Source organism: Oncorhynchus nerka, linkage group LG9b (genome assembly GCF_034236695.1).
Source record: "Oncorhynchus nerka isolate Pitt River linkage group LG9b, Oner_Uvic_2.0, whole genome shotgun sequence".
Taxonomy (NCBI): domain Eukaryota; kingdom Metazoa; phylum Chordata; class Actinopteri; order Salmoniformes; family Salmonidae; genus Oncorhynchus; species Oncorhynchus nerka.
This window is the reverse complement of record NC_088424.1, coordinates 13,011,065-13,028,074: the sequence shown is the minus strand read 5'-3', so window position 1 is coordinate 13,028,074 and position 17,010 is coordinate 13,011,065. Positions and strand designations below refer to the sequence as shown.

General features: G+C 40.5%; 1 protein-coding gene across 1 annotated transcript in view; it reads right to left on the bottom strand.

Annotated features, from left to right (window-relative positions):
• Window positions 1–15,815, bottom strand: part of LOC115114289 (phospholipid phosphatase-related protein type 5-like) — a 74,835-nt gene extending 59,020 nt beyond the window's left edge. Inside the window, exon 1 of the mRNA XM_029642403.2 lies at window positions 15,323–15,815. Within this exon, the coding sequence (XP_029498263.1) occupies window positions 15,323–15,526 (204 nt within the window). The 5' untranslated portion in view covers window positions 15,527–15,815. The remainder of the gene's footprint in view (window positions 1–15,322) is intronic.
• Window positions 15,816–17,010: the final 1,195 nt, after the last annotated feature.

The window sequence follows — 17,010 nt, the reverse complement described above, 5'->3', positions numbered from 1 at the left end:
TTGTTCATTTTTCCGTATAGTGTCAGCGCCGAGCTATATTTGCAGCCTATCGAGCCAATGAAAACTCTCAAAGTTATAGTAGGATTCTGTGACGCTGTTGGCTGCCTTTACATCCCGCTTTGCGTGTCCCAAACTCTACCCAAATGGGTCACTTTGACTTAATCACCAGTTGGTGGGAATGGTCAAGTCTAGAGGTTGACCGATTAATCGGAATGGACGATTAATTAGGGCCGATTTCAAGTTTTCATAACAATCGGAAATCGGTATTTCTGGACGCAGAATTTTTTTTATATATATTTTTTTCAGTTTTATTTTTACAGTTTTATTTAACTAGGCACGTCAGTTAAGAACACATTCTTATTTTCAATGACGGCCTAGGAACGGTGGGTTAACTGCCTTGTTCAGGGGCAGAATGACAGATTTGTACCTAGTCCAACGCTCTAACCACCTGCCTCACGAGGAGCCCGCCTGTTACGCGAATGCAGTAAGAAGCCACGGTAAGTTGGTAGCTAGCATTAAACTTATCTTATAGTTATAACTACACATGGTTGATGATATTACTAGTTTATCTAGCGTGTCCTGCGTTGCATATAATCGATGCGGTGCGCATTCACGAAAAAGGACTGTCGTTGCTCCAACGTGTACCTAACCATAAACATCAATGCCTTTCTTAAAATCAATACACAGAAGTATAGATTTTTAAACCTGCATATATAGCTAAAAGAAATCCAGGTTATCAGGCAATATTAACCAGGTGAAATTGTGTCATTTCTCTTGCGTTCATTGCACGCAGAGTCAGGGTTTAAGCAACAGTTTGGGCCGCCTGGCTCATTGCGAACTAATTTGCCAGAATATTACGTAATTATGACATTACATTGAAGGTTGTGCAATGTAACAGCAATATTTAGACTTAGGGATGTCATCCTTGTTTTCGAAATGATTTGACCATATTAATGACCTAAGGCTCGTATTTCTGTGTGTTATTATGTTATAATTAAGTCTATGATTTGATAGAGCTGTCTGACTGAGCGATGGTAGGCACCAGCAGGCTCTTAAGCATTCATTCAAACAGCACTTTCGTGCGTTTTGCCAGCAGCTCTTCGCAATGCTTCAAGCATTCCGCTGTTTATGACTTCAAGCCTATCAACTCCAGATTAGGCTGGTGTAACCGATGTGAAATGGCTAGCTAGTTAGCGGGGTGAGCGCTAATAGCGTTTCAAACGTCACTCGATCTGAGACTTGGCTATACTGTTACACTGGCAATACTAAAGTGCCTATAAGAACATCCAATTGTCAAAGGTATTTGAAATACAAATCGTATAGAGAGAAATAGTCCTATAATTTCTATAATAACTACAACCTAAAACTTCTTACCTGGGAATATTGAAGTCTCATAATAAAAGGAACCACCAGCTTTCACATGTTCTCATGTTCTGAGCAAGGAACTTAAACGTTAGCTTTCTTACATGGCACATATTGCACTTTTACTTTCTTCTCCAACACTTTGTTTTTGCATTATTTGAACCAAATTGAACATATTTCATTATTTATTTGAGGCTAAATTGATTTTAGTGATGTATTATATTAAGTTAAAATAAGTGTTCATTCAGTATTGTTGTAATTGTCATTATTACACATTTTTTGGTCCTCCAATAATAGGTATCGGTATCGGCGTTGAAAAATCATAATCGGTTGACCTCTAGTCAAGTCTATTCTGACCTATGGCGCTCAATCATGATTAGTGTTGCAAAATTCTGGCAACTTTCAATAGTTCAGGAGGTAGTACTCCAACTGGGATTTTGGGAAAATCAGGGAATATATTTAAAGTTCCCGGAATTTTGCAAACCTAATCATTTTTATGAAATGGTCTGTCTATCCATGTGAGTGATGCAGACTTGGTCTCGACCTTTAAGTCTTTATTGAAGACTAATCTCTTCAATAGGTCCTATGATTGAGTGTAGTCTGGCCCAGGAGTGTGAAGGTGAACGGAAAGGCACTGGAGCCACGAACCGCCCTTGCTGTCTCTTCCTGGACGGTTCCCCTCTCTCCACTGGGATTCTCTGCCTCAAACCCTATTACAAGGGCTGATTCACTGGCTTACTGGTGCTCTTCCATGCCGTCCCTAGGAGGGGTGCGTCACTTGAGTGACTTGTCTGGGTTGGCGCCCCCACTTGGGTTCGTGTCGTGAGATCTCCGTGGGCTATACTCTGCCTAGTCTCAGGATAGTAAGTTGGTGGTGAAGATATCCCTCTAATGGTATATACTGCCTGTTTGGCCCTGTCCGGGGTATCGTCGGACGGGGTCACAGTGTCCTCCTGTCTCAGCCTCCAGTATTTATGCTGCAATAGTTTGTGTCGGGGGGCTAGGGTCAGTCTGTTATATCTGGAGTATTTCTCCAGATATACTGTATCTTATCCGGTGTAAATTTAAGTTATTTCTCTCTCTCTATCTCTCTCTCTCTCTCCTTGAGCCCTATGACCATGCCTCAGGACTACCTGGCCTGATGACTCCTTGCTGTCCCCAGTCCACCTGGTCGTGCTGCTGCTCCAGTTTCAACTGTTCTCCCTGCGGCTATGGAACCCTGACCTGTTCACCGGATGTGCTACCTTGTCCCAGACCTGCTGTTTTCAACTCTCTAGAGACAGCGGGAGCGGTAGAGTACTCTGAATGGTCGGCTATTATCATTTGACCCTGCTGGTCATCTATGAACATTTGAACATCTTTGCCATGTTCTGTTATAGTCTCCACCCGGCACAGCCAGAAGAGGACTGGCCACCCCTCATAGTCTGGTTCCTCTCTAGGTTTCATGCTAGGTTCCGGTTTTTCCTAGCCACCGTGTTTCTACACCTGCATTGCTTGCTGTTTGGAGTTTTAGGCTGGGTTTCTGTACAGTACTTTGTGACATCAACTGATGTAAGAAGGGCTTTATGAATAAATTTGACTGATTGATTGATTGATAATCATGATTGACAGAAGACCAGGGGAGGGGAGCTAGTCTGGAGCTGGTGGGAGGTTTTAAATGGGTCACGAGTTTCAGATTTATTTATTGAAAAATACTCCAGTCGAAACTTAAATGACTAAAACCAGGTAGAAAGTAACCTTTGAAGTTTGAACTATGTCTTCAATCACAGTATTTTCAATATAGAGTTATTAGCAGCGCTATTTAGCGTATTTGGTTGATGTTGTGGTCTCATAGCAGTGAACTTAACATTCTTCATCAAGAATATGGGCAAAATAGAATTATTGACAACGAAAAAGTGGGGACTTTCATTCCCTTGTAATATAACTGATACATTTACTATCAATATATAATTAAAAATAGTTTTCCAGATTGCATTTTTGCAACAACAAAAACATTGTGATGTGAATATTGGATCGCGACTGAGACAACCTGGTTCAATTTGGGTCCCAAAGCAAAACAAGTTGAGAACCACTGGTCTAGTATTGAAACCAACCCATACCTGTAGCTCTGTCACAGATGACACCTCACTCCCATATGGGGCACAACTTTGGGTGGAATTTGATACTTGCACTTTATGCCTCTCATAAGTACACATTTGATTGGGTGAAAAAAAAGGGATCTGGTGTTCTGGTGTGTACATCATAGATTGCTTTAAACTTTGCCGTTTACACTGCTCATTTGAAGCTTCAAATTACATTGAAATGAGGTGAGTATTAGTTAGAGGTTACTCAAGCTGTGCGGCTAGTGGTCAATCAAAGCTGGCCTGAACAATCGGAGCTAGGCTACATCTGAAAATGATGTGCTAACATGAGATGGCTGTCACGGCGTCGTAAGAAGTAGACCAAAGTGCAGCGTTGTACGCGTACATTTACCTTTTATTTGAGTAAATGTCACCAACAAAACAACAAACAAAAAACAACCTTGAAGCTTACAGGGCTATAGTGCCACTAACAAAGATAACTACCCACACTGAAAGGAGGGAAAAAGGGCTACCTAAGTATGATTCCCAATCAGAGACAACGATAGACAGCTGTCCCTGATTGAGAACCATACCCGGCCAAAACATAGAAATAAAGAAACATAGAAAACAAAACATTGAATGCCCACCCACATCACAACCTGACCTAACCAAATAGAGAAATAAAACGTCTCTAAGGTCAGGGCGTGACAATGGCAAAGAGGACATATTGGACATCTTTTACATTTTGGAATGTCCTCAACTGCTGTATAACTTAACTAGTATATTGTGTCTGCCTCTGAAGAACTTGTGAAGACATTGAAGAACTGAACAAAGCAGAAAAACTGTGAAATAAAAGCCTGAAAGACAAGACTGTCTACAACTGCTATAGTAATTAACTATTTGTTATCGAATGCCTTGGAGAATCTTGTAAAAAGATAACTGATCTGTTGCATCCTAAGATGCTGGGTTCTTTTACTGAAGACTCCGAAGCGTACTTCTAATAAATGGAACAGATTTCTTTAATGTTCTCCTTAACACATTGCAGTCGACTACTGTCTCCAGCCCAACTCTCCAATACATCATTGAACTTTTACCGCCCTTGCATCTCATAATGCAATCCCTTCAATGCAAGAACGGAAACCCCATTAACATTTGTTAATTCAAATAACTCAACCCCTGTATACAAATCCCATTGGCTATTTGCAAACATTTTACAGCGAAACTCATTAACACATTTCCCAATACACCACATGATCCATTTAAAGAATTACAAATAAACATTTCCACTTGAAATTAAGTTTTGTGACTACCAATGATGACCCAAATTCAGTCTTTCACAATATTGAGATTAGGGAAAGAGACCAACTCCCCCTAAAATCTCACTTGCGTAAATCACCCTGGTAAAGTGAGTCCACCTCATGGAGTCAAATGATCTCTTTTAAAGCAACGCGTCAAGTGGAAAATCTCACAACACAGCACCGTGGATTAATAAATGCCTAGATCTAGCTTTAAGCATCCTGAGATCCAGTCGCAGGGGCCTGAAGTGCTTTAAACAGATGATGTACAGTATAAATAAAGCTGGAAGCTGAAGGGGGGAGGAAGCAAGTTCACTATATGTGTGGGGACTGTACTAGTAATGACAGGTTCACATAGCTCCGGTTTTAATGACATTTTATTTATTTATTTTTATTTTACCTTTATTTAACTAGGCAAGTCAGTTAATAATAAATTCTTATTTTCAATGACGGCCTAGGAACAGTGGGTTAACTGCCTGTTCAGGGGCAGAACAACAGATGTGTACCTTGTCAGCTCGGGGATTTGAACTTGCAACCTCATCCATCAAAAGGAAAAAGAGAAGTTATAAGTGTGTATGAGTGTGTGTGTGTGTGTGTCCAAATGATTGTGTCTGCATGATTGAGTAGATGCATGGGTGTGTTCATGTGTGTTTTAATCAATGTGTGGTTTAATCAATGTGGACATACTCTACTGGACATGGAGAGAGACTGATGTCCTGATGAAGTCAGAAGCAGTGCACAATGTGTAGAGCTAATGTGTCCCATCCCATGATGCTATACATGTCATGGTATGAAAATAAATAATACCATGACAATAATTAAATAGCAGGCATGGACTTTTTTTTACATTGTGGATAATGGATGTCAAATCACTACTCAATAATGATCATTACAATGGTTTGGAGGGCCCTGACATTTTCCTAGTCCTATCAAGGCTACAATGAGAGCAAAGTGATTGCAACCAATATATTGTTTGATGAGTTGGGGAGAGGTACAGTATATGTCAGGATGCTTGAGGCTACTAAATACAGTAATACACACTACTATACAAACTGTAAGCATGGGGAGTTGGCGCAGGTCTCCTACCATACTTCGCCACACTCCCCGTGTACACTCCCCGTGTGCCCCCCCCAATAATGTTTTGGGGCTGCCTCTCGGGCTTCCAGCCGCGCTGCCGTGCTGCCCCCTCATACCGCTGCCTCTCAGCTTTCGTTGCCTCCAGCTCTGCCTTGGGGCGGCGCTATTCCCCAGCCTGTGCCCAGGGTCCTTTGCTGTCCAGGATCTCCTCCCATGTCCAGGAGTCCTGAGATCGCTGCTGCTGCCCGTTACCACGCTGCTTGGTCCTTTGGGGGGGGTGTAGTTCTGTAACATTCGGAGGAGTAGGAGAGATCGGACCAATTTGCAGCGTGGTTCGTGTCCATGTTCAAATTTATTAAACAGAGAACACTAAACAAAATAACAACGGCGAATGAAACAAAACAGTTCTGTAAGGTGAAATACACTAAACAGAAAACAACTACCCACAAATCAAGTGGGGAAAAACAGGCTACCTAAATATGGTTCTCAATCAGAGACAATGATTGACAGCTGCCTCTGATTGAGAACCATACCAGGCCAAACACATAGAAAACCAAAACTAGAACAACACATAGAATGCCCATCCCAACTCACGCCCTTCCCAACCTAAACAAGAAACATAACAAAGGAACTAAGGTCCGGACGTGACAGCTATAGAGTGTTTGTTTGCAATTATACTGAATAAAAACATAAACGCAACCACTTCAAAGATTTGACAGTTCACCGGAAATCAGTCAATTGAAATGCATTCATTAGGCCCTAATCTTTGGATTTCACACGACTGGTCACAGATGCCTTTTTTTTTAAAGTAGGGGTGTGGATCAGAAAACCAGTCAGTTTCTGGTGTGACCACCAGGATCCTTGCGACATGGGCCGTGCATTATCATGCTGAAACATGAGGTGACGGTGGCGGATGAATGGCACGACAATGGGCCTCAGGATCTCATCACGCTATATCTGTGCATACAAATTGCCATCAATAAAATGCATTTGTGTTCATTGTCCATAGACAATACCTGCCCATAACATAACCCCACCACCACCATGGGGCACTCTGTTCACAACGTTGACATTAGCATACCGCTCACCCACGCATCACCATACATGTGATCTTCAGTTGTGAGGCCGGTTGGGAGTACTACCAAATTCTCTAAAACGACATTGAAGGCGGATTATGGTAGAGAAATAAACATTCAGTTCTCTGGCAACAGCTCTGGTGGACATTCCTGAAGTCAGCATGCCAATTGCACGCTCCCTCAAAACCTGAGACATCTGTGCTATTGTGTTGTGTGACAAAACTGCACATTTAGAGTGGTCTTTTATAGTCCCCCCATCACAAGGTGCACCTGTGTAATGATCATGCTGTTTAATCAGCTACTTGATATACCACACCTGTCTCGGCAAATATACCACACCTATCTTGGAAAAGGAGATATACTCACTTACAGGGATGTAAACAAATTTGTGCACAAAATTTGAGAAAAATACGTTTTTGTGTGTATGGAAAATTTCTGGGATCTTTTATTTCAGCAGTGGTGTAAAGTACTGAAGTAAAAATGCTTTAAAATACTACCTAAGTAATTTTTGGGGGTATCTGTACTTTACTATTTATATTTTTCAACTTTTCTACTTCACTACATTCCTAAAGAAAATAATGCAATTTTTTACTCCATACATTTCACCTGACAACAAAAGTACTTGTTACATTTTGAATGCTTAGCAGGACAGAAAAATTTACCAATTCACACACTTATCAAGACAACACATGGTCATACCTTCTGCCTCTGATCCGGCGGACTCACTAAACACAAATACATATTTTGTAAATGATGTCTGAGTGTTGGAGTATGCCCCTGGCTATCCATACATTTAAAAAAAATAAGAAAATGATGAAGTCTGCTTTGCTTAAAAGAAGACATTTGAAATGATGTATACTTCTACTTTTACTTTTGATACTCAAGTGTATTTATAACCGAATACTTTTAGACTTTTACTCAAGTAGTATTTTACTGGGTGATTTTACTGGGTAACTATCTATTAAGGTATCTATATTTTTACTCAATTATGACAATTGGGTACTTTTTCCACCACTGTATTTCAGCTCATGAAACATGGGTCCAACACTTTATATCATGCGTTTACATTTTTGTCCAGTGTACATCGTTAACAAACTACGGAGTAAAACAAGCTTATATTGAACAGTTGAACTAAGCTCATGAGCGATTAATAAGTTATATTCTTCACGAATCAATGGGTACACATCATTAATTTATAAGTCCAAAAATGTATGTAGCAAGTGCAGATTGCCGCTTTCAACTATATTCTCTACAACAACCAAATATGCCTCTCTAGTTCCACTGTGGGACTGTATTTTACAGTCTCTGTTTTCACAGTCTCTTAACTCCTTTGTTAAGACAGACAGACAGATGGCACAGTGGATAACTGGGTCGTCTCCTTTGATTCAGCTTGAGTAGTCCTTGTTCGAATTGTCAGTGTGTGTGAGTAAGTGCCTGCATGTATGTCTGTGTGTGTGTGTGTGTGTGTGTGTGTGTGTGTGTGTGTGTGTGTGTGTGTGTGTGTGTGTGTGTGTGTGTGTGTGTGTGTGTGTGCGGAGACAGCTCTCCACACACATATCGATTTCTCCTGCAGAGTTTATTTCTTACAGCTGCGAGTTACTGCTGTGTGTCAGGACAAGACAGAGTAGTGAGGACCTGTGGTTATGAATCAAAAACGGTTTGATCGTAAAGTCAATGTTTACAACGGCTTGTCACCCTCATGTTGTGAGACTTCAGTCCAAGGAGCACCATTCCCTAAAATACCAAAGAAATACCCTTTGTAGCTCATAACATGTATAATCTGTGCATTACACGTGTTTGTGCTCATAACACGTTCACAAATGAGGCATGGTTCCTGTCCTTGTTTTGTACACTCTCTTTGTAAGTTATCAACCTTGCAGCAAAGCTAGCACCCTTAGCCATTGTCAAGATTACTAAATGGATGTGCACCACCATAACCCTCAGGGTGCAGGAGAGAATTTGTTCGCTTTTCAGTGCATCCCTGAACAGCTTCTGGAGGGTTTATGATAATAATGGCTATCATTATGTGTCTAGTGGAGTGTGAGATTATGACCTGTTAGTAGTCCCATCCATCCTAGACCATTATCGAACACAATTCCCCAGAACATAGCAGATAATAATAGTGATTGGTAGAGGGAATCTAAGAGGCCTTGGTGTCAGGCAAGGGCAACCTTTCATTGATCAAGTTATGGTGCGGAGAAATGCGTCTCAATGGTCACGCTGCTACTGTTTTATTGATAGCTGGGTCCGTCAATATCCGCTCATCATAAATTCCCCCTCAACATTACATAGGGCCATAAGGGATGTCCGGGGAAGTCTAGGGGAAGGCTAGGGGAAGGCTAGGGGAAGTCTAGGGGAAGGCTAGGGGTGAGACACTCTTCAGTGGATGTTTCTGATTCTCGCCTGCCTAGGATTCAGGAGTCGGACTGTCCCATCTAATGATGTAACATCCATCGCTGCCTGCCCAGGATAGGAACCCACAGAGTCAAGGATTGGTGCACTCAATTCAAAGGTCCTTAGACAAAAGTCTTTGGGTGCAGGGTTGAAAAAGACTTGAGTTCACAACAATATGTAAGACCATAGCTACTGACAATCAGTAGCCTACCAAAAATATGGTAGTACTTCATGGCCCAAAGAAAGGTGACCACTCGACAAGCCATGACGTGCTCTCGCTAGCTAGTTAAAATTTGCAATAGTACTGTCACATTCTGACCTTAGTTCCTTTGTTTTGTCTTTGTTTTATTATGGTCAGGACGTGAGTTGGGGTGGGCAGTCTATGTTCTTTTTTCTATGATTTGGGATTTCTGTTTTTGGCCTGGTATGGTTCTCAATCAGAGGCAGCTGTCAATCGTTGTCCCTGATTGGGAACCATACTTAGGTAGCCTGTTTTCACCCTTGAGTTGTGGGTGATTATTTTCTGTTGTGTGTCTTCACCAGGCAGGACTGTTTCAGTGTGTTCAGTTTGATTCATTAAATATTAACATCATGAACACATACCACGCTGTGCTTTGTTCCTCACCTTCTTCCACCAACAACGGCCGTGACAAGTACACTGAGGTATCGAATCATGCTTTTTAATCTAGCTCTCTACCTCTGTAAATTTGCCCAAAGCTCAGGTCTCAGTGTAGTTGAGTAAAAGCTTAATTTTTTATGAACCTCTTCGCTGTTCCCTCTCTATTTGAAAAAAAACCCTGAATCTTATATTGGTATGGATTTAATTTTTTCTGTCCCCTTCCTTCTCAAAGCTAACAACTCTGGGGGAATGAATGGGAATGGATGGGTCTAGAGGAGCGGTGTGCGAGATGAGTGACAGTAATGAGACAAGATAGAAGCGCTTAACGGCACAGAGGTGTAGGGTAGTCAGACTCAGTTGGGGAGATGAGGTAAGGACTGACCCAAAGCCTGCCCTGACTCAGTGTCACGTTCTGACCTTTATTTCCTTTGATTTGTCTTTATTTAGTATGGTCAGGGCGTGAGTTGGGTTGGGCAGTCTATGTTTGGTTTCTGTTTCGGCCTAGTATTGTTCTCAATCAGAGGCAGGTGTCGTTAGTTGTCTCTGATTGAGAATCATACTTAGGTAGCCTGGGTTTCACTTTTGAGTTGTGGGTGTTTGTTTTCCGTGTGTGTGTTTATTGCCACACGGTACTGTTTCGGTTTTCGTTGATGCACGTTATTTTGTTTTGTTCTAGTGTTCTGTTGTTTTTCGTATGAAACATAATGGACACTTACCACGCGGCGCATTGGTCCTCCGATCCTTCTCGCTACTCCTCAGAAGAAGAGGAAGGGGGAATGCCGTTACACTCAGACTATCACAAAGTCATCGCTCTGATATTACGTTTGACCTAATGTAAAAGTATCTTACTTAGATTGTAATTTACTCAAGTAAAAGTAACCCTCTTTAGAAACTACTCTGGTAAAAGTAAAAAGGTATCTGGTCAGAAATCTACTTAAGAACTAGTTTTCTTTACAACTTCCGGTAAATTGTGACAGCAAACAAAAAGATCAACAACTTAGTGCAAATGATTTTACATTAATTTCCTTATTTAAGCATGCCAGCACCATCTTGCAGATGTCCTCCAGCACAGTTAGGCTGTACAGTTTCAATGACAGTCTTATACAAAGTTGACTTAATATCCAAGCTATGATGCTGCTGATGGTCATTAGTAGCCTACCAAACTTGCTAACTGACTGGTACTCAGCACTCTATTGTCCCTCTAATCACTCTGGCATCAATGCAAATGTGATCGAAAATCGAATCAAACACTTCATGAGAGCTCGTGAGCTCATATTGAGCAACATTTCTATAGGCTATGTAATTGCGAGAGAGAGAAAAAGAGGAGGAGGCCTACTATATGTATTTCTCAACTTTCCTAATAACAAGCACATTGCTTATATTTACAACAGAGTATAGCCTACCTGGCTTGCGTGAAATGTTTTTTAAAAATATTTAAACTTTGTTTAACTGAACCACGCCAAAAACATCCTTCATTCGCTATTCAAGTACATAGATTACTTGTATTCCCGCTGCCCCTGTTTCGATACAGGTGCATGATAATGGTCCATTCTAAATCAAAAACTAATTTCAGACATATATTATTTAGTATATGTAAAGACAAAATTAAATCAAGAATAGTCTGATGGGTGACAATATTAGCCTATCACTTGTGAATGATGCCCAGCATAAGAAACAATGCCTTTTTTGTGTGTCTTTTTCGAATCAGTCGCACACCTCATGTAGCCTAGCCCATAGGCCTGTATGTTTTGATAATGTTTGTATCACAACTAAAGTTGCCAAATAACTTCTTAAAATGAAGCACATTAATCCGCTTTACAAGGGGTGCAGAGCCTAACTGGCATACATAAGCAGCATGTGTGTTTCAAGTTTGGGGAAGACCATTTTCACCATAAAAAGTGCATTTATAATAAAAGCATAACAATTTGATAATGGAACATTCGCGCTTATAGCCTACTACCTTGTGCGCATTGCTCGGGAATTGGATAAGGACCCGCGCAATTGCGTCCCCGATGTGTCTGTCTTCACTTGTAGCCTGTGAGAAAGACCCGATCACGTGATGAAGAGTCATGAGAGTGAGAGGTAATTCAGAGCGCTCAGCACTCAGGGAGAAGGGCACACAGGCCACTGGCTGCAAAAGGCATGGATTTTTTTTATGGTGCGTTACGCCCACACAAAGGGGATGCTGCCGTTAAATTCTAGGCATTATCCAGTGCTTGTCAAATTGTGAATGAGTGACTGATCTAGTGTGTCCACCTGCGCAAAAAAAACAAAACCAGAGCTGATGCCTTCAAGCGACTTTTTTCGAATCATCATTAGAGTCGTATCATGCAGCCTTACAATGTATTAAAAATCAAAACACATAGCCCAACATTTGTATAAAAACTAAAGTTACATTAATAACTAAATTAAGCATCTGGAATACCTATTTCTTTGTTAACCGCTCAACACAGAATAGCTGTATGTGCGCACTCCCTCAAATCGTTTGGAGAAAATATCCTTTCTATTTTATTCAGCTTTTTTCAATTGAATTCTTCATACTATAAAAAAATGACATAGAATTCTAAGCTAATCTTGTCTGCTAAATGAACTAGTGTAGCCCACAGCCATTTGACATAGCCAGATCAGGACCTAACATAAGGACAACTCCGAGTATGCTATTCTGTTCTTCTGAAATAGACTACATTTTCTTCAATCAATTAGCTTAATTTCTCTGAGATCAAATTATATTTCAACTAAATAACGTTTCAGAAGTGATACTCTTATCTGTTTCTAACTACAGAAACGATTTCAGAGCAATCTGAGATGGTGGGTGTCATGGCTTGCTGAAATGCCATGGAACGACCCTGTAAGCGAACAGACTCAGGGGACCACATCTTGACAAATAGGACATATCTTGACAGATACGAAGAGATAAGTATAAGAATAAGAGTAAATTCATAGATAGGGTTTGGCTGTGTTTTTCACAAATAAACCAGATAGGGCCCCATGGGCCATGGCCAATAATTATACTTATTATCCTTGTTACCCAATGCATCTAGCTGTTTTTTAAGCCTGAATCCAAAACAGCAGAGTACAGCACCTGAATGACTATTGAAAGTTACATTATGCCTAGTAGAAATACTATTTTTGTGCGTATGGAACATTTCTGGGATTTTTTATTTCAGCTCATTAAACATGGGACCAACACTTTACATGTTGCATTTACATTTTTGTTCAGTGTATAGAGCCAATTTTGTTCTGAACAAAACCATTTTTTTTACATTTAGCTCAACATTAAATTACTTCACCAATCAGTGTGGATAGAGCAGTATGCTGTGGAGCATTAAGAGGTTATTAACAAGAACTTAAAAAGTTAATGCATTCTTCTAAACATTTCTCCCTAATTTCTGAATCACTCTTGTAATGTCATCAGTAGGCAACAGTAACTTCAGAGGGGAGGGGCATGTAGCCTACACACCCACCGGCACAAGATTTCCAGCTGGCAGGCAGACGCTGGAATACATTTCTGAGTGACAGAATGAGTGAGGGCTTTGCATAGGCGCTTTGTTGCGATTTTTGTGGGGCTGGAAAAAAATGCACGGAACGTAAAATAACGTTATTAAGCGGTTCATTTTCCAATTCCTCAAACATACAAGTATTTTACACCATTTTAAAAATATACACTTCTAGTTAACCTTTTTGGGAAAGGGGGCAGCATTTTCACCTTTGGATGAATAGCGTGCCCAGAGTGAACTGCCTCCTACTCTGTCCCAGATGCTAATATATGCATATTATTATTAGTATTGGACAGAAAACACTCTGACGTTTCTAAAACTGTTTGAATGATGTCTGTGAGTATAACAGAACTCATATGGCAGGCGAAAACCTGAGAAAAATCCAACCAGGAAGTGGGACATCTGAGGTTTGTAGTTTTTCAGTGGTCTGGCAGAGAGCCTTGGTCTCATGACGCGCGCCCCCGACAGAGTTACCTCTCGTTCCAGTGCCTTTCTGAAGAAAAAGGAATTCTTGGAACATTATTGATGTTTTATGTTAAAAACATCCTAACAATTGATTCCATACATCGTTTGACATGTTTCTAAAGGAATGCAACAGAACTTTTTCGAGTTTTTGTCTGGATGAAATGCTCGCGCCTCATGAAGATGGATTACTGGGCTGAACACGCTAACAACAAGTGGCTATTTGGACATAAATGATGGAACTTTATTATTTACATTTTTGTTCAGTGTATAGAGCCAATTTCGTTCTGAACAAAACCTTTTTTTTTCTTTTTTTTTTTTACATTTAGCTCAACATTAAATTACTTCACCAATCAGTGTGAATAGAGCAGTATGCTGTGGAGCATTAAGAGGTTAACAAGCACTTAAAAAGTTAATGCATTCTTCTAAACATTTCTCCCTAATTTCTGAATCACTCTTGTAATGTCATCAGCAGGCAACAGTAACCTACTGTATGCTTCAGATGGGAGCGGCATGTAGCCTACACACCCACAGGCACAAGATTTCCAGCTGGCAGGCAGACGCTGGATACATTTCTGAGTGACAGAGTGAGTGAGGGCTTTGCATAGGCGCTTTGTTGCGATTTTTGTGGGGCTGGAGAAAAATGCACGGAACGTAAAATAACGTTATTAAAGCGGTTCCCATGCTTTTAAAATAATGTTTCTCTTTCGGAACAGTATAGATCGCTTCTGGTTTGGGTTTTGTTCCTCAAATAATTTCGTTATTTTCTAGTTTAAGGTTATGTTCCCTGAACCATTCTAACCCGTATATAACAATTGAATTATTTTATTAAAGTAATCATGCGGCACACTACCATCATGGGGCTTTTATTAATTGTTGTATACTGTGTTGTTACAGAATTCAACCCATAAAATGTATAGTGCATTTAATGTTTTAAAAAAACTAGCAAAATCGAAATATAACCGTTATATATTTTTTTTAAATAATTGAACCAAACCGACCTCAAAAAGCAGTAACTCAGCACCACTTTTTGCAAATCCAATTAGTTTTCCGCATTGATTTTTGAAATGACGTGGAAACAACGTTGATTCAACCAGTTTTTGCCCAGTAGAAAGTTACATGTCACGAAACACCTGAAAACATCCATGGGGACTGTCAAAGGGTACAGTACAGCGGGTGCTACACAATATCAGCCATGTAAAAGCAACGGGGATATATTGTATGTCTTATCAATAAGATATATGGTTGGCACGACTAATTTCCGTCGATTCATTGCCAATGTAGAAAAACAAACACTTAATGTTTACCTAGACAGGTTGCACCATTGAGGTCTGAATACCTCTTTCCCAATTGAGATCTGTTCAACTGCTACTGTTGTAACCTAAAGTTGTACATTTGTGTGGTTCATCCCTATGCAGTTGGTGTGTCCATTAGTTTATGCCTTCCTTATACAAATATTTGCCCATTTTCCAAAACTCACCAAAAGCAACGGCAATCCGCAGACCACTGCGTAAAGTATTACAGGAGGAACAGCGCTGGACGCTTCGGGTCCATGGTAGGGCTTGGTGTAGGCATTGTCATAGCAGAAAAACCCTTGGACGTGCACGTTGAAAGTGTCGGTGTACTCAAAGTAGTATGCCAACATGACAGTCCCAGCCATGATCACTAGCTGGAAGTAAAGCATGGTTGAATGGAACCCCCAGCCGCCCGGTGTTTAGGCTACTGCTGTAACCCGTCCAGTACTCCACCTCGCTCCGCGTTCCATCCACATATATCTCTCGCTACTACAATGGAAGATAATCCATAAAACATCGTGTTCAGTCTTGACACCGCTCAGAGGTCCATGCGAGGGTTAGCGCTAAAACAGAAAAAGAGTGTGGAGCGGGTTGGGAACATGAGCGCGTGGGATGGAATAGACTTTCCTTCCGTGGCGTGAGAGATTTGCGTGGAATGTACGGAACCATAGGCATGCAGATTTCTTACCGCCTTGAGCTATGATGAGTGACAGCGCGCGCCAACCATTGGCATGAGCCACAGGATCTTGTTAACGTTCATGTGTACGACAGCAACATCTGTAGGCATCTGTAGGCAACTAGATTCAGTCCGATTTTTGTCGGAACGAGTGGTTGTTTGTTGGATAATAATCATTTGTCCACCTCAAATTGACCACAACTAAGCCCAAAAGGAGATTGTATTTGAAAATAACATAATTTCACAGCTTCATTGCATTTTGAGACACGATCACACACACATATATATATATATATATATATATATATATATATATATATATATATATTTTTTATTATTATATTTTTTTATTTTTTTTTTTTTTTTTTTTTTTTTTGGGGGGGGGTGGGGATTTTGGGAACAGATTTCCTATAAAAATTAAACACATTTTTTGGCTGAATTCCTAGTGGTCTTTTTGAATAAAAACAAACAAAACATGATTTTACTAGAAACCTTGGGGGTCCACAGTTTGTCAGTGTTTAGCTAGACCAAAAAGTTATTGATGTTTTTTGATCTTCTAAGCTGTGCATTTCAGGTCATCCTGGCAGCAAAAACAAATCATATGGACAATGTTCTTCGCACAAACACACGCCTGGTCGTCTAGCATGGAGTGAGAAAAGTCTCAATGTTTGGTCTGTATAGTGTCCCACAATCCATATGAATTTTCACCATAACTCACAAATAAAATCATGATTTGTGAATATATACAAATATTTCACAAATAAAACCATGATCTGTGAATACATTAAAATGTTTCACAAATGAAACCATGATCTGTGAATGTGTTCAAATATTTTTCAAATAAAGTAATGATCCTTATGTATATGTATATATTCTCAAGGCTCAGGAGAAGACCCAGATGCCGACAGTTTCGAAGTAACAAAAGTTTATTATGAAAACAGGGGGGCAGGCAAACGACAGGTCAAGGGCAGGCAGAGGTCATTGATCCAGAGCAGAGTCCGGAAGGTACAGAACAGCAGGCAGGGTCAGGGCAGGCAGAGGTCAGTAATCCAGGGTGGTGTGATAAGGTACAGAACGGCAGGCAGGCTCAGGGTCAGGGCAAGCAGAATGGTAAAAACCGGGAAAACTAGAAAACAGGAATTAGAGAAACACAGGAGCATTGGAAAACCGCTGGTAGGTTTGACGAAACAAAATGAA